General features: G+C 39.3%; 2 protein-coding genes across 3 annotated transcripts in view; one reads left to right on the top strand and one right to left on the bottom strand.

Moving 5' to 3' along the window:
• reck (reversion-inducing-cysteine-rich protein with kazal motifs) overlaps window positions 1–6,075 on the bottom strand; it is a 35,862-nt gene extending 29,787 nt beyond the window's left edge. The window contains exon 1 of the mRNA XM_061666562.1: window positions 5,860–6,075. Within this exon, the coding sequence (XP_061522546.1) occupies window positions 5,860–5,932 (73 nt within the window). The 5' untranslated portion in view covers window positions 5,933–6,075. The remainder of the gene's footprint in view (window positions 1–5,859) is intronic.
• Window positions 6,076–12,407: 6,332 nt separating this feature from the next.
• LOC133396483 (holocytochrome c-type synthase) lies at window positions 12,408–17,333 on the top strand. 2 transcript variants are annotated; one of them, XM_061666379.1, is made up of 7 exons: window positions 12,408–12,488; window positions 13,449–13,567; window positions 13,789–13,922; window positions 14,766–14,914; window positions 15,250–15,369; window positions 15,455–15,541; window positions 16,743–17,333. In XM_061666379.1, exons 2-7 carry the CDS (start codon window positions 13,459–13,461, stop codon window positions 16,939–16,941), a joined length of 798 nt encoding a protein of 265 aa, XP_061522363.1. In that variant the 5' UTR covers window positions 12,408–12,488; window positions 13,449–13,458; the 3' UTR covers window positions 16,942–17,333. The 2 variants fall into 2 exon arrangements, with proteins under 2 accessions (XP_061522363.1, XP_061522362.1); XM_061666378.1 differs by having other exon boundaries at window positions 12,428–12,533.
• The last annotated feature ends 1,550 nt before the right edge of the window (window positions 17,334–18,883 follow it).

Here is an 18,883-nt window from a genome sequence, read left to right as displayed (position 1 = left end):
CTAAATTGTAAAGATACGACATCTTGTTCTAAAACATCGAAATCAACTGAACTGTCAGTGTTGTTGATTTATTTATTTTTTTATTGCAGAATATTACGTCCGGCATCTCCTCAATAACAAAACTTCAATACAAATTACATTCTCTGTGGTTCTGTTTGGATCATGCCTCTGTGAGTCACAACTAGTCAAGTCTACAGCCAACCAGCTGTAGACAGTTAAATATCAATAGAAAAGAAAGACATGTCCACAATAACAACACAACGCCATATTTTCTATGAGAATAGCTGTTTGAACAATGCTGAGATAATATGTGAGAACATGATAACAGGGCTTTACAGGAAATAAGCAGAAGATGCAATTTAATTCAAATGACAGTTGTTCATCTTTAATTTAGCGATTACTTATAGGGTTAGTGGAGATAATTAAAACTAAGTGCATATTTATTATTATTACTATCATTATTATCATTATTATTAGTTACCATTATTATGATAAAATCTATCCCGTTCATTGCACCCGTACTCAGCCACTGCCGTTCCCAAACCCGGGTAAAAATGGAAAAAAAAAAGAAAGGGCATTGGGTGTAAAAGCTGGTGACCCCTGACCTCTGTATACTATAAGAAGGCATAAAAATAGATTGCTTAAAAAAATCTGCGATAAAGCCGGGGTTAACTCTATTTTTGTCAACTCATTTACTTTGCGAATTCAACACGAAAGAGGTCTCGGAAGAAAGGTTGTTCGTGGTTGCTGCTAGTCTCTAACTGTTACTGAGCCGGATGGGTGAGACGTGGCAGGCCATGATTGCCGCGGAAACCTGGTCAGATTTTTAAAGTATCAAAACATTTGCCACGGCAGTCACGCGGTGCAAATAGTAGTAAAACGGAGTTATCGCAACAAAACTTGGCTTTGGGTAAAAGGGAGAACAAAGCTACTCGGCATCCACAATTCATCAGTAGAAAGCCTTGACAGAATGTGAAAAACGTGTCAGACCTATTCACTGCCAGACATTTTCAGAGCAGAGTTCCCCATATAGTCAGCCATTTTGGAGCATTTTGCAGAGTCAAGGATATTGTGTTCTGTGGCAATGTAAGCACCAAATTCACAAAAAGAAAGAGTAGATTCTCTTCTTTCACCAGGATAAACGTTTGTTTCTACCTGTTAACGCTCTTTGGTAATCAGTGGTAGAACATAGGGTTGATTTCACCCAAAACAAAACCGTGTTTCTGACCAACAAGCAAGCGAAAACAAGCTTTTTTTTTCTAAAAAAAAACGTCAAGCAGAGCAGTGATTTGATGTAAATATTTTTTGCTTTTGCACCACCTCAAATATAAAATGAAAACAAGACTGAGAAAGGGCTTTTGGTGGCAAAATAATAATTTATTTACAGATAACTAAAACGCGCCATGAGCGATGCTGACTCAATGCATGGTATGAGGTGAACGTCAGTCTGATGTTTCATTCTGGTTTCAAGCATCTTATGGAATTATTTGCTTTGCTTTAATGAATGTAAATGTACTGAGTGTACATGAGGAGAGCTCAGCTGCCAAAGCGTCAAAGGATTTACTTTTTTGCTTTTACTCTCAACAAGGGGTGTTAAGAGTAGAATGTAAGAAGAAAACTGAATATACTGCAAGTTACATAACATACATAAATTCCATTCAAAGCAGTCAAATCACAGCAGTTTTGAAATATCTTTGTCCAGTACGACGATACACGTCACATTGTCAGTGGCTATCAGCGTGAAGGCAGAGTATTTTGCTGTATTTACATTTCATAGTGGTTAGCTTCTTTTTACACATGTGAAATAAGTAATAATGCTAAAAATAAAGTGTCCTATCTACCAATAGGAATCACTTAATGCGTCACGTTTGTCATTAAAGTTAAAGCAAAGAGAGACTTGCGCTCAACTATGACATTTGACTGAGGTTGACTTGACACTGAACACATGCACAAAAACGAGTCAAAAGGGGAGAGAAAAAACATTTGTAGAGTTTTGTGAAAGGTTTATGTACAGATGAAGATATTGCACACAGATATTACAACAGTGCCGCTATCTGCCACTGTTTTGACTGAAGTACGTATTGCATGCATTTGCAGGCATAACACACATGGGCATTTCATCTGTTCAGTAATTACAACTTAAATGGAAAGATAACACTGTAAAATCCAAAAACAATGTTCCATTTTCATGGTCCAAACCAGAGCAGTACTTTCATGAACGGCCGACATTTAACAACAACAAAAATATGTTCTCAGTTAAAAATGGCCTGATCTCAATGGCTAAGGAAAACTCGCACAAGAGAGGAACACATGCAAACTCAAATGTTGAAATTTGCAAAGCATTCTAATTATCTGATTACCACGGTTTCACAGCAGCTTTGGTACAGTGTCTGAATGAACTCAAAATAAAATAAAAAGAATGATAAGCCACTTGAGCAGCAAAAAAACAGAAATTGTACTTTGAGAATGCTAATGGCGATATCGTAGCACTGAAGTCCTAAATCAGGATTCAATAGTTTTATTTCAGTATTTTGTTGGACGAGCACACAAATCATATATACGATACTCTAAATAATAAGTATCAAACTCAAAGGTATGCCCTTTGCATCACTTTATGTGGGCTACTAATGCAAATAAAGAGTCCCTACATTATCTTTCTTGCTAAATGGGTTTGTAATATATATATATATATAAGTATATAAATATAATATAAGTAATTCGGTTAATCGTTTCAGCCTTACTTTGAACAGATATTACAAGGATGTTTTTTTTTGTTTGTTTTTTTTACCAAATCCCTTCTGAACATAAGCAATAGTTGTATACTTAAATATTTGCGTGTCACAATTTTAAATTGACTTCTGATTTCAAATTCGATTTGTTCTTAACATAAAACCAAACAATGTAATAATATGATGGGGTGACTATAGACTTGTATGGTTTTCTTATTATGGCTCTCTGAGGTAAACCATAAGTACTACGTTGCCCACTACGAAATTGAGTTTGATATCCCTGCTCTAAATAGACATGGAGAAACTACAGAATCAACAATAGGAAAGAAATGCATCATATTAAAAGTCACATATGGTCAGATTACTTTAAATTGGTCAAGTAGATCTTTTACTGCTACAATATATAGGCGGTGAAAGGTAATTTTGGAAGTTGAGTGTTTATTTTTCTTCCCTCTCCAGCAGCATGTTGCTGTCGTGTTTATACAGTACCGTATATTTATCTTTCACCAAAGCCAAGTGGTGGGCACTGGTCAGGCAACAACAATATCCATCCATTTTCTATACCGCTTGTCCTCGTTAGGGTCACGAGTGAGCTGTAGCCTATCCGAGCTGACTTTGGGTCAGAGGCTGGGTACACCCTGAACAATCAACTGCATTACACATATAGATTAACAACCATTCACACTAAAATCCACACCTATGGACAATTTAGAGTTTGCAATTAATCTCACATGCAGCTATTGGGAATGTGGGAGGAACCTGCAGTACCCGTAGAACACCCATGCTTGCACCGAATATGCAAACTCCGCACAGGAGGGACCAGAGCAGAGATTGGAACCTCTTGACTGGGAGGCCAGACGTGCTAACCACTAGGTCACCGTACTGCGCAAAAGCAACATTTCATACTCAATTCCACAATCACCGAACTGAAAGATAGCCAAGAAATTCAAGTGCAAACCGCCACTTCAATCTAATGTTCTCAAAACTATAATTTTGTTTGCGGGATTGGAGCCCATTCCTGATTACAGTGGACACGGAAAATAAAAAGGGCAGCCGTTCACTGCTCTCCTTCCCCCCCCCCCCCCCCCCCCTTTTCCACCTCCTTCTCCACCCCTTCTGCTTTGAGGAGTCAAATTGGTTCCAGATGCATTCTCTCACGGCTTGCCTCCACAACAAAATAACATGAAAGACATGACGCAGAAAACGTTTCACCGAACTCACTCCAGGCAAAAATGCAAGGAATTTTGACATAAATTGAGGAAGAGTGACGTTACGTTATTGCCTTTCGCAAAGCTTGCTGATCACTTTCCTGTATGATGACGTAAATTCTACCATTTAGAGCCTTGTAGAAAGCTTCTGGGCCCTCTATTGACTATTGCTAGGCCTCTCTATATTGTAGACAATGTGCACCCCAAATGAGGATCTAAGAGCTGTGTTACGTTCATGTTTCGGGCAGATGTGAGTGGGGGGGAAAAAAGAGATTCAAAGTGATAGCCAGAGCAAATCCACATCCTTAACCCATGTGGACTTGCACATCAAAAGACCTACATGTTCTAATAATGTAGATGGGACCCTTAAAACACAAGCATGCAGTTTGGCCCCACATTTGAATAAAATGGCAACACAAAAAAAGGTGTTTCGGGAGACACCTTCCCAAATGGTTTCAAATGTGATAACAAACAAACAAAAAACAATGCCAGACTGTGGTTGACTCAGCCCATGGAATAAGTTGGGTTACATTTAAAGCCACAACCCCAATATACAACTCAGTGTTTGTCTGCTTTGACAAGTAAAAGTGAATTAACCTACTTAACAATTTAAAAGGACAGAATAATAGTCAATTGAATACAATTACATATTCATATTTTTGTATTTTGTTGAGACTGGTATAAATTGCAAAATAATGCATTTTTGTGGGTCTAATACAGTGATATTAGGAATGACAAATTGAATGACTAATCTTTTTTATTCGGTAAGGCTCTTTTCACTTTCTACCCAAGCCGACTACGTCAAACATCCCGTTACTGTATGCTGGCTATTGTGCAAACATGATTAAAAATAAGATCAGCGTAAAGTGATGGATCAGTGAATTTCAAAGTGTGGTACTCGAGAATCACTGAATCAAATGTTCAAACTCTGCATAATGTTAGTGTCTTCAACTTTTTTTTTTTAATACAGTACAGTATAATTGTTAGGTAGAATTCAGTATTCACCACATTTAGATTTAATGCAGTTAGAACTGTTTAATTACAATGAGTTTTACAATTTTGCTTTTATGTGCAATACATATTAATTGCGTCATTATTTAAGTATTTTTTTAAGGTTCTTATATTTAAGCACAGTGTTATTGTTCAAACTGTGCATAATGTTGCAGCGACTTGTGTTTTTTTTTTTTTTTTTTCCGGGGGGGAGGGTGAACACTTGGGCCTATTACACCTCTGTATTTTTAAAATTTTTATTATTATTATTATTATTTTTGTGGTGGTACTTAGTGTAAAAACGTACTGCGCATCACTATTATCGATCATTCCTCGTTATTCTGTTTGGAGAGGAATTTACGTGTTCGGGAAACAGGATGATAATGCTCGAATTAAAGCGTCATGCTGCATTTAACGCCCCGTTTTGGGGCGCTAATACTCAAATGTTCGCGTTTGTGTATCGTATATGAATTCTTCCACCGGGGCGCCATTCGCCAGTATTTAAACGGTTCCGTTATTCGAAGTGCTTTGAACACACGTATAACTTTACAGCGGCAAATTTAATCTCGTAATGCACTGCATTTCCTCTTCGAACACGGTTAAATCCCACCCCGAGATGAAATTTGGGTGTAAAACAAGGACAAACCGAACGGGCCAACGGGATGTCAGCTGTCACTAAAATCCACAACAACTACAACTTTGGGAAAGAAAAGAAAAAAAGAAGTGAACACTCGTGCTGGAAACGCACCATTTTTCTCTCTCTCTCTCTCTCTCTCTCTATCTATCTATCTATCTCTATCTCCTGACGGAATGTCAGGAGATAGGCGGAGAAGGGGGGAATAATTTCACAAATGACTTTTGGTCGCGTTGAGTAGAAGTCACCGTACGCAAACACAGAGAGAGGGAGTAAAGAAAAGAGAAACGAGACTCACCCTGGGCTCGGAGCGGCGGGAGGTCAAAGTTTGCGGCGAAGAGGAAGCCGATGATCTGCAAACACACACGCATCTTATTGAGATCCTAAAGTGCATCGTCGTGGACGAGAAGACATGGAGAACGCTGAAGCTGTGACATGGTCCATGAACCTCTCTTTCTTTCTCTCGCTCCCTCTCAGAAACCCTTTCTCCCCCCCATTCTCTCTCTTTCCCTCTCTCTCTCTCTCTCTCTCTCTCACTAACTCTGGAACATGCGTAGAAGAAGAAGGACCACATTCCCCCCCCCCCACATGGGCAAATATTAATTAGAATCCATCCTTACCAGGGGTCGAACTTTTCGTAATACCTTTCCCATCTGTACAACATACGTTAGCATTCTTTAAAAAAAAAAAAAAAAAAAAGTCAAGTGAAGTGTGGAGGTGGCAAAACCACTCTGTCTGGGCTTAGATAGAAATTGTGATTTCCTAGGAATCTTTTAGAAGTGACCATTTGAAAATGTAAATTCTTGTATAGGTGTACAGAAATAAAGTGTAGCATATTGAAATGAGTCTGTTTCCTACCTTGTAAAATGTATGTTGATAATTATTTGTTTAAAAATAATTAATGCGGGTGTATTTCACATTGATGCATATTGTTCATGTTTACAAATAGCATATAATTAAATGGAATTTCAGCAAATTTGCCATTCAGAAGTGTGTTTCAAATCAGTGACCTTTCAAATAAGGCCATGCATGGGGAAAATCTTGCTTGGAGTAGAAAGTTCAGATAACTGTTTTCAAATGTTGGGAATAAGGGTAAAATAAAAGTTGTGCAAAGATTAAATAACACGATCAAGTAAAGTACAGACACCCCAAAAATCTCTATGTACGGCTAATTTTGGACATGAGGCCTCCATTTGTGAGAAATCAGCATCTCATAAGAAAGGCGAGTCCCTGTAAAGATGAACTAAAAGCATCATTTGAATTTTCACTCACCGAGACAGCACTTCACCGCCAAACCACTGAATTACACTTGTCAATTAGTGTGCGTATCCGTGCATGTGTGTTTATAGTTTTATAGTGTTGTATGCCCTTCAGTATCACTCATGAAATATTTTTTTAGGGGAAAGCATTCCGACAATTCCTGTAAAATAATATTACAGTTAAAATAAGTATGCAGCGTCTTAATGATAAGATTGCTTACCATGTTTAAATACAACATTTATTGCTACAATCTGAGCAAACAAACATTAAAATAATCCCCAAATCCTGGTATATGAATGAATAGAAGACAATATATGACAGGGAGCGTGAGGTGGGGGGTCATGGGTTTCCAAGTGTGTCGCCTCATTGTCCCCCTTAATACCCATGTCGGCTGAGCCAAGGGGCTTTTTGTGCCAAATAGATTTAGCAGCAGGGAAATCTGTGTCCAATGAGACACCCCCTTTTGTAAGGGGTCAAAGGTTGTAGCGAGGAGGATCTCAGGGGCTGCGAGTAGACTACATCATGTCAACAAGCATGAATAGTGAGGGGCCCAGGAAAGAGTTGAGGAAAGTCGCTCATGCGTTCATAGAGATGTTCTAAGTCTGTTTAGGACTGATTGATTTTAAAATGTAGTTTGTACCAAAGCTATGGTCTTTGAATATTGTAGCTTATTGAGCAGCGCCCAGGTTGCCCGTTACCATTGTTGTGGTGCAAATTATTAAACAATAGCTTCACCAAGCAAATCCCAACATCAATGTTTCTCCGAGTAAACAATCGTGGGAGGAAAAAAAAAAAAAGCCTGCGGAAGAGAGAGTCTCTTGTTTGCTCGTGAATGTACAATACAAATCCTGATGCCAGTTGCACCATCGGTCTCTTTCTGCCCAACTGGCCCGCAGATTAAACATAAAGCTTCATTGTCCCGGCAGATGTGCTTCAACAGCATGAAGGATTCAGGGCTGTTTTGTTTTGTTTCCTCATCAGGCCTGTTGGTGAATCCACTAATCCGATTTTCATTTTCAACCATCACGCAGATTTGTGACGTAAAAGTGAATTTGGTATGTTATGGTATGCCCCACCTCCTGCCCGATGATAGCTGGGATAGGCTCGAGCACTCCCGCGACCCTTGTGAGGATAAGCGGCTCAGAAAATGGATGGATGGATGTTATGGTATAGTGACAGAACAGCACGCGGCTAGCATACGGTCTGTGACAGTTTTTCGATGTCAGTGGGGTTTTATGTTTTTAAATAAATATAATTTTATTTAAAAATATATTTATTATGGCGGCACGGTGGGCGACTGGTTAGAGCGTCAGCCTCACAGTTCTTCAATCCCCGGCCTCGCCTGTGTGGAGTTTGCATGTTCTCTCCGTGCCTGCGTGGGTTTTCTCTGGGCACTCCGGTTTCCTCCCACATCCCAAAAACATGCATTAACTCTAAATTGCCCGTAGGTGTGAATGTGAGTGCGAATGGTTCTTTGTTTGTATGTGCCCTGCGATTGGCTGGCAACCAGTTCAGGGTGTACCCCGCCTCCTGCCCGATGATAGCTGGGATAGGCTCCAGCACGCCCGCGACCCTAGTGAGGAGAAGCGGCTCAGAAAATGGATGGATGGATGAATATATTTATTATTGTTTTTTTTGTGTTTGATTTTTGTTTCAGGTCTGGTTGTTGTTTTAATGTGCACTATCAATAAAGTTGAGTTTAGTTGAGTAGTAAGTTCATACTTACATTTGTCAGCAATAATTACATACACTGTGGAACAATTCAAGTGATAAAAGATATTATATAAAGTATTTCGCAGATGATTCCTGGCTCGTGCTGGGATCCTTGGAGAACTGCACACACATGCTAACCAGAGGTACCCTGACTGCTGCTGGATGAAATCCAGTGTTGGACCATATGCTGGTGCAGTGGGACCTGGTTTTCTTCTCATGCATGACAATACTCAGTTCCATTTGATAATATTAATCTGTTTGATTGCGGGTACAATGCTATAATTCGACACCAAAAATTTGAGGGTTGCCATGATGTTGTGTGTTCATCCGTTAAATGCCCTTTATTAGTCATTCTTATAACTGTCATCCTGTCTCATTGTGGCTAGTAAAGGCATGTTTGAGCAACAGGAAACATCGCAAGCTTTTCATGACAGACGCTGTATCTGACATGTCAGATTCCCATTCCTACATGGCAGCAACGTTTTGTTGATGTTCCACAAGGCAGCAATTAATGGCCTTTCAGCATCTGTCAGAATGTGGAAAAAAAACAAAAAAAAAACAACTCACCCACTCAAGAGTGAATGCCAAAGCAGGTGAAGGGAAAAGCTGCATTTACCAAAGCAAACACCTGTCATGTTCACACTGAGTGTACAGTCGTGTTCGTGCATTTGGAGCTGCATAGTTTTACACACGCACACACACACACACACACACACACACACGCATGCACACTCGCAGAACTGTCTTCACTGCCTCGCACTGCTGGCTTTTTGTTGTGGCACAAGAGAGGGCGGAAGACAGACATGGACAAAAAAGGAGTCTGTCAGTGCTTGGGTGTCAAATAAGATGGATGACAAAGAGGAACATATGGTCTGCTGTTGTTTTCTTACCAAATCCTCCTTTTATTGTTGGGCTGTTAGCTTTATTTCCAAATGTTTGGGCTGAGTTTGGGTTGACATAACAGAGAGAGAACATGACACACATTGTTAGTGGATCTAGTATCAAAGAAAATGACACGAGCCACCTGTGGTCCGGCAGACTTGAGCACGAATGGCCAGCATGCGGCAACATTGTGCGTTTTTATAACAATGCACATGGCAATGGAAAGCCATTGGAGCATTTATTCAAGATCAGGCTCCGTGTGCTACTATGCTCTTTGTTCCCACTAGTAATATAATTGAGAGCAATACTAGAACCATTAGGGGGCACTAGGAGAAATTTTTTTAAACTACTAGTGCCAGTTTTGGCCTACGAGGATGCATTTAAGCCTTCCTAGTAAACCACTGTACTGCACTAGGAACAAAATTAAAAGTCAAAGTAAATTTGGTTTGAGGTAACACTAAAATGTATTAACAATTTTAAACAAAAGAAAATATGTGACTAATTTTTATTCAATGTTTTTATATTTTTAAAAATGTTAAAAATAATAAGTGTTACATCTTGTAACATTGACGATTACTTGCAATTTTAGATTTAAAAAAGTGAGAATTTTTAAAAACTTTTTTCAAATAGAAAGTGTGAAATTGAAAGAAAATGTATTTAAGATTTTCAATAATAATAATAAAAAAAAATTGGGCTTTTTTTTACATTTAAAACAATTTTAAATAAAAAGTGTGATATCTTGTGAGATTCCACTTTTTTAGTCATAGTGTAATGTTGTCTCTCATCTTTTTCACACTTTCTCCTAACCTTTTGGTTGTACCTTTTGGTCTGTCCAAAAGAAGAAGAAAAACAAAATCTTCCCTGGACTTGCCTCTTCTTTGCCAATGTCGCTGTGTTGGTATTGGCTAGGTTACATGTACGGGGTCTATACATAGCAAGCACAGAACTGATACTACAGAGCCTGGAGTGCCAAACAAATGCGTTTAGTGCTTGCTTGCAGCCAAAATGTGGTCGCAGGGCTGCAGCACTCAAGCTGTAATTTTGAGCTACATTTGGATCATGACCACTGCAGAAAAAAAAGACCATTGTATATTCACTTAGCAATTTATATAGGGTTTATTAACTTAGCAGTATATGGTTTATTAATGTCGTCGTCCCCCAGATTTTTATTGCATTGATTTGGGTTCCACAAAGTCTTTTCAGTTAATCTGAAGAATTATTCGACCAGGGGCCACCAACCTTTTTGAAACCGAGAGCTGCTTCTTGGGTACTGATTAATGCGAATGAATGGCTATCAGTTTCATACATAATGCATGCACACAATTCTCAGAAATACTCGTCAATGTTACATTTATACCAGTCAATATTGCATTTATGCCTTGTATTAGTGTTAAAATATCCTTTTGGAAAGGACTAATTGCTACCATCAAAAGTAGAAAACACATTTCACAAATTTAAAAGTACAACCTCAATTCCAATGAAGTTGGAACGTTGTGTTAAACATAAATAAAAACAGATTACAATGATTCACAAATCATGTTGGACCTATATTTAATTGAATACACTACAAAGACAACATATTTATTGTTAAAATTGATAAACTTTATTGTTTTTAGCAAATAATCATTAACTTAGAATTTTATGGCTGCAACACGTTCCAAAACAGCTGGGACAGGGGGCAAAAAAGACTGAGAAAGTTGAGGAATTTTTGGGATGTGGGAGGAAACCAGAGTGCCTCCTCTCTGGCTCATCATCATCAAAAGGTTCAGAGAATCTGGAGAAATCACTGCATGTAAGCGGCAAGGCTGAAAACCAATATTCCCTCAGGTGGCACTGCATCAAAAACCGACATCAATGTGTTAAAGATATCACCACATGGGCTCAGGGACACTTCAGAAAACCAATGACAGTAAATACACTTTGGCGCTACATCCATAAGTGCAACTTGAAACTCTACTATGCAAAGCAAAAGACATTTATCAACAACACCCAGAAACGACGCCGACTTCTCTGGGCCCGAGCTCATCTAAGATGGACTGACGCAAAGTGGAAAAGTGTTCTGTGGTCCGACGAGTCCACATTACAAATTGTTTTTGGAAATTGTGGACATCATGTCCTCCGGGCCAAAGAGGAAAAGAACCATCCGGACTGTTATGGACGCAAAGTTCGAAAGCCAGCATCTGTGATGGTATGGGGCTGTGTTAGTGCCAACGGCATGGATAACTTATACATCTGTGAAGGCACCATTAATGCTGAAAGGTACATACAGGTTTTGGAGAAACATATGCTGCCATCCAAGCGACGTCTTTTTCATGGACGCCCCTGCTTATTGCAGCAAGAAAAATGCCAAACCACATTCTGCATGTGTTACAACAGCGTAACTTCGTTGTAAAAGAGTGCGGGTACTAGACTGGCCTGCCTGCAGTCCAGACCTGTCTCCCATTGAAAATGTGTGGCGCATTATGAAGCGTAAAATACGACAACGGACACACCGGACTGTTGTACAGCTGAAGCTGTACATCAAGAAAGAATGGGAAAGAATTCCACCTACAAAGCTTCAACAATTAGTGTCCTCAGTTCCCAAACGTTTATTGAATGTTGTTAAAAGAAAAGGTGATGTAACACAGTGGTAAACATGACCCTGTCCCAGCTTTTTTTGGAACGTGTTGCATCCATAAAATTCTAAGTTAATGATTATTTGCTAAAAACAATAAAGTTGATCAGTTTCAACATTAAATATCTTGTCTTTGTAGTGTATTAAATTAAATATAGGTCGAACATGATTTGTATTGTATTCTGTTTTTATTTATGTTTAACACAACGTCCCAACTTCATTGGAATTGGGGTTGTATATATTTTACATAATAAATGTTATCCTCCAACAGAAAGAGGCGGTAATGTATCAAAACGCTGTTTGAGAGTCAGACAAACATGACGAAGAAGAGGCTGGTCACGTTGAGTCTGCGTAATGATGTCATTGTATACGTAGTCATTGACGTAGCCTCACATCATATAACCCTGTAGTACCCTGTTCGTTGACATTGGAGGCTGAACGTGGACAGAAATACTTAAGTGAGTCGCTAATTTTATGTTGTGAAGTCATACTCCAACTTATATGTGAGTAACCCCTGTAGCCAGCTTTTGTCCACTGTATATCTTTGTTTTACGTAGGGATATTCGTTAATTTACGAACTTTAGCCAATATTAGCAGTGCTACTAGCTTGTCTGTGCGTTAGCTGCTCAACATCTAAATGAAGTCAGTCTGCTATTTCTTAGTTGAAGTAATCACCCATTGGATTTTCCAAATGAATCGCAGATATGTGGGCTAAAAATACGAGTGTAGCTTCCAAAATGCTAATGTTAGCACAGAGGTTATTTAAATGTCCATGTCAATGTATCATCTCATCATTATTATTACGTTGTTTTAATGTCATGAGGTTAATTATGACACAAATGCACACGTGGTAATTACCCTTGAGGTAAAACGATGTTTTTATATTTACAGTGATGTTTTCCTGTCAGACACAAACGCAGTGGTGTGAAGTAACGAAGTATAACTACTTAGTCTACTTAGTTCACCTTTTATTCCCTATATTTGAAAATTGTTACATTTACCTTTTAATCAGAGCAGCAAGTAAAGGGAAGTCAAAGGAGTACTTCAATCTTGACTCACGTATCTGTACTTGTAGAGGGCGTGAGTACTTTTGCCACTGCTGCATAAACAAGGCAAGTTAATAAAAGAGGATTTTCCTCCTTGTGTAGATGTGATCACAAACATAAAAAACAGAAATAAGCACTGATGTTACGGTAATTGTGTGCTGCCCGGCATGTTGCAAAATAACGTGGCACTACACAGAAAGTGTGCAACTCTAAATACAGATTTTCGGAAGTATTAAAAAGACGTTAACAACACAGAAGTGTTCTCACATAGTATTAAATGAATGATGGAGTGTGATATAGTGGGGAAAGACTGTATTTATTGTCTGCGTGTGTGTGTGTGTTTGTTTGTTTGTTTGTTTGTTGCCACATCAGATGAGACAAGATGGGGGCCTCCATCTCAACACCTGCTACTCCTACAGTTCGGGCAGAGGCAATGATTGCTACGCCTCCTCAAGGCTGTCCTATGCACAGAGAAAATCAGCCTGTTAAAGGTGATAATGCATAACATAACACCATGGAAACGCTGGGAACATAATCTGATACGTGTCACTTTTTAAAAGTTGTATCTCCCCCGTCAGAGTGTCACATGCATCAAGCTCAGCCAGTTACAGATAGGTACAGGTTGATAGGTCAGGCCTCATATACTGTACCCTGCATTGTGTTGTGAAGTCATATCATTCTGTCTTAATCCGGTGCTCTGTTCTGCTTGCAGCGTCTCCGCCTTCGGAGTGTCCGATGCACAAGGCAGAAGCCGGCCCAGTTCACCAGGATCGGGCCTATGAATTTGTGGAGTGTCCCATGAAAGCTGCAGCAAGCCTGAATAATGACATCGACCCAGCAAATATGGTACAATAAATATGTGTTAGTGCTTTTATTTGTTGAGATTGCATGAAAATGTACGTTAGAACAGTTAGTGCAAGGAATTTTTTTTCACTAATAACAATGAACATTGCGCTATATTAAACTAAACCTTCAGTCTCCATCTATTCTGTAATGCTAACCCTCAGCTGTAGCCTATCAGTTTATAAAATATACATTTTAAGGGAAAATATTCTAAAAATTATATAAAAATACAGTGTTTGACTATTTGTGGCAGGGCTCGGTCCCTATCCCTGCGAATACCAATAAGCCATGATTTATTGGCTCCCTGCATAGCAAAAAGTTTAGAATTGCCTAGAGAGATGCTACATGGTGGCGGCAACATACTATTTTTATCTAAAAGCATCTCCAACTCGCTGTAGTGTAGTTCCTTGTCCCACACGATAGCAAAGCACCACTTTTGTCTAAATGAAACTCCTATTCACGTCAAGACAATTTCTGGCTCCAAAAGTGCCACAAGATGGCGATGAAGTAATACTTTTATTGATTTGGCATGAGCACAAAAACAGCAAATGAGATTTTCCACTGGGAGGGAAGCCTTTATTTGACCAAACAATTTTTAGCGGGTCGCACTATGTTAAGGCAGTAGTAAGTATAATTACAATAAATGTTGGAATGGAAAACACTCCTAGGCCATAAATATAAAAGCATCAAACAGGAGAACAGTATCAAAAGGTATGACGTCCAAGCCACAGAGGTTGAGGAAGTTCGGTAGTTTGCTTAATTGCATTTTAAACCTAGTGTTTGCGTTTGACACTAGTATTATATCATGAATGCTGTATGTCGATTTCTTCCGTGACACGTCCTCAGATGCCTCCTCCGAACCAAGTGCCTGCTCCAGACCAGCCCTTCAAGTTATCTCTCACCAGAGAAGAATCTACAATTCCCCGCCAAGGCACAGAAAAGCACTGGGTGTACCCTTCTGAACAGATGTTCTGGAACGCCATGTTGAGGAAGGGGTCAGTGTTTTTGTGATGAATAGCGAAATGCAGCCTGTGTTGTGATGCTACATTAACCATTTGACGAGGAATTATGCTATTGTTCAGAGCAGAGTTTCCCAACTTTTGTTGAGCCAGAGCACACCACCCCCAAAAAATGCTGCAAAAAGTATATACAGTCGCTCTGCTACGTGTGAACAAAAAATATTAAAACGACAAAATGTGGTAGATCATTGCCTTTCTTTTAATGAAACCAGTGTATAAAGTATTAGTTTTGGACATCTTAGAAACTATGGGATGTTTCGATATGAGTGTTTACCTGGTTTAAGTCTCCTGTGTATTAAATTTACACTCAGGTGGCGCTGGCGTGATGACGATCTTGCCGCTGATGACATGGGCAACATAATCAAAATCCACAACAAGAACAATGAACAAGCCTGGCAGGAGATCCTGAAGTGGGAAGCCCTGCATGCAGGGTGAGGCACAAATCAATAGATGGCAACAGACGATTTTCCTGCCAAATTTCTGTCCAAATCAATTTTCTACCAAATATTCCACCAGTGAATGTCCATGTGGTCCAACATTGAAGAGGTTCGGTGGTAAAGCCAAAGAGTACTCGCCGAGGGCTCGCTTCCGCCATTGGATGGGGTAAGGCGATCACTCGCTGTGATGTACATATGATATGACTTTGCCATGTGTTTGTATTGTTGTAGACTAAAAATGACATTAGCATTTGTTATTGCTGAAAAAAAAAAAAGGCGCACTTTTTCCATATTAGGAGTGTCAAAGACATTTTTAATCTGGGTGACAGTGGCATAATTGTTGCCCTCAGAGGGCCAGTTTTAAAACAAAATACAGTACATGTGTTCTACTCGTCATATACCTCTGCATTTGATTGATTTTTAGCAACTATTGTACAATTTCTTCCAAAATTAGTTTAGTAACTGAAACCGTCTGTTGTGCAAACGAATTTATTCATTCCTTGGAATAAGTAGGTCCATTCTCACATTACTTTATTATAGCATAAATAATAAATTATTTCGTGTAGCATAGATAAACATCGCAGTCTGACAAATTGACAAAATATTATATTGTATTTATTACTGATCCTGTCTCTTCGCAAAGAAGGCATACCAATTTATCTCCTTTAATCATAACATAGATAATATTTGCATCATTTCTTGTTAATTGGAGAACAACTACATGTTACTAGTGAAGCAAAACTGTTCACTAATTGACATCTGCTTGCTACCTGTAAGTGTGAAGAGAGTGAAGCACTAGTAGTGCTAGTCGCACACAGTCAACTAATGAACATTTTTGCCTCACTAGTACCATGTAATTGTCCTACTAATATGCCCGAGTTATCCTATATAGAGGATGGAGTGTACTAGTAATTGGAACCTTAAGCCTGATATCAAGGATATTGAACCTACTAGTGCGTGACACATGCCTGCGACTTCGACCATAGTAGTGCTACTAGTGCAGTACAGTAGTTTACTAGTAAGGATTAATTGCATACCAGTAGACCAAAAGTGGCACTAGTAGTAGTCATTCATTCGGATACATGTCATTTCCATTATATTTAGTGGGGAAAGCTGATTTGAGATGGGGTAGCACTGTAGTGTGTGGCACTGAGAGGAAGTAGAACACGCGACATTATGTTCACTTGCACAATCTCGTGAGATCAAACACAAGAGGTGTGCCGATTTATTTCGGCCTTGTTCTGCTTTGATAATCTTATTAAGAATGGGTTCATTATTTCAGGCTAGTCGAGAAATGACACTTAAGTACTAATAAACAGAAGACTGAGTGCCACGTTTGCCCCTCTGATGCCTTGTCTCTCTCGCAGCTACGAGCTGCCCTTTGACCGTCACGACTGGATCGTCGACCGCTGCGGAAAGGAGGTGCGCTACGTCATCGACTATTATGACGGAGAGCTCAACAAAGACACGTACCAATTCTCCATCCTGGATGTACGCCCGGCCTTCGACTCTTTGGATGCCGTATGGGATCGCATGAAAGTGGCCTGGTGGCGCTGGACCTCCTGAAGATGAACTACACATACAGACACGCGCTTTTCTCATTTCATCTCTTTGCGGGTTTTGTGGTGCTGTGTGAAGAGAGTCTGCTTTTTGCAGTTAATCGTGACTTGTAAGAAACTTGAATTAAGCCAATTATATAATATACAATTATATAGAGCTTGATTTTTAGTCCACTGTTGTATTTTAACAGGATATTTTGCTTAATTTATGGATTTTTTTTTTTTTTTTTTAACATATTACCTCAAAATGTCACAAAAAAACAATTACATTAATGGTTCTGCAATAAATAAAAAATTTCAAGTAACTCCCATAGTGTTCTAGGTTGGAGACCACTCATTTACATTAATGAATGTACTGTATTACTGTTACTAAATAAAGATATATAGTCCACAAATGTATTTGAGAAAAGATTAATGACTGTTATAGCAACAGGTTTTCCTTTAAGGAACTTAACATCTTTACTTTATATTTGGACAGGTACTGCTTTCCAATCAACAAACTATTACAGAGAATATGCCGTAAACATACTTGCACATGTTGAAATTCAATTCTTGTATGTTCCCCTATTGTCCTCGGTATTGAATCATGTTGTAAAGTAAATTCTTTAGACTTCCCTTAATACTAAGCGCAATTGAGTCAGATGTAGTAGTAATTCTTGCATAGTAATCTGTAACAGCCTCGTGGATGCAGTTTCAAAGGTGAACAAAAGAGGGAAGTGTTCCACCAAGAATGATTTCTTAATTTGAAGTCAAGGGACACACTAAAACGCAACATTCACAAAAGAGTGCATAGCTCTTTAATGGCCTTTAATCGTTCCTATACAGTCCCCTCCAAAGATATTGAAATGCCAAGGTCAATTGTGTTGTTTTTGTTGTATACTGAAGACATTTGAGTTTCAGATCAAAAGAATATGAGACAATAGTACAGAATTCCAGATTTTGTGGTATTTACATCTAGATGGGTTAAAACAACTCAGGGCAGCACCTTTTGTTTGAAGCCACCCACTTTTCAAGTGAGTAAAAGTACTGGAACAGACATTCATTCATTCATTCATGTTCTGTTCCGCTTCTCCTCACGTGGGTCGCAGGCGGGCTGGAGCCTATCCCAGCTATCTCGGGCGAGAGGCGGTGTACACCCTGAACTGGTTGCCAGCCAATCGCAGGGCACATAGAAACAAACAAACAACCATTCACACTCACATTCATACCTACGGGCAATTTAGAGTCTTCAATTAACCTACCCTGCATGTTTTTGGGATGTGGGAGGAAACCCATGCAGGTACGGGAAGAACATGCAAACTCCACACAGGCGGGGCCAGGATTTGAACCCCGGTCCTCAGAACTGTGAGGCAGATGTGTTAACCAGTCGTCCGCCGGAACAGACATTATTAACTTAAAGTGAATCATAGTTAATATTTGGTGGCATGACCCTTACTTACAATAACTGCATCAAGCCTACGACCCATTGACTTCACCAGACTGTTGCGTTCTTCATTTGAAATGCTTTTCCAGGCCTTTACTGCAGCTTCTTTCAGTTCTTGTTTGTTTCTTGGGGTTTCTCCCTTCAGTCTCCTCTTCAGGAGGTAAAATGCATGCTCTATTGAGTTAAGGTCCGGTGATTGACTTGGTTAGTCTAAGACCTTGCACTTCCCCCCCCCCCCCCCCCCCCCCCCCTTATGAAGTCCTTTGTTATGTTGGCAATGTGCTTTGGGTCATTGTCTTGTTACATGATGAAGCTTCTCGCGATTAGTTTGGATGCATTTTTCTGTAAATTTGCCAGACAAAATGGTTTTGTAGTTTAGTAATGTAAATAAATATGTTTTTAAAAACACTGACGCTACATAGAGCAATTGCACAGAATACAAGGACACCAAGTCAGGAATTGACTGGATAGAAACTGAACTGAAACACAGAATTGAAAGACAACAGGATAAGAATAACATCCATCC

The sequence above is a fragment of the Phycodurus eques genome, chromosome 21 (assembly GCF_024500275.1).
Source record: "Phycodurus eques isolate BA_2022a chromosome 21, UOR_Pequ_1.1, whole genome shotgun sequence".
In the NCBI taxonomy this organism is placed as follows: domain Eukaryota; kingdom Metazoa; phylum Chordata; class Actinopteri; order Syngnathiformes; family Syngnathidae; genus Phycodurus; species Phycodurus eques.
Note: the sequence above shows the minus strand (reverse complement) of the source record. Positions and strands in the feature narration are given on the sequence as shown.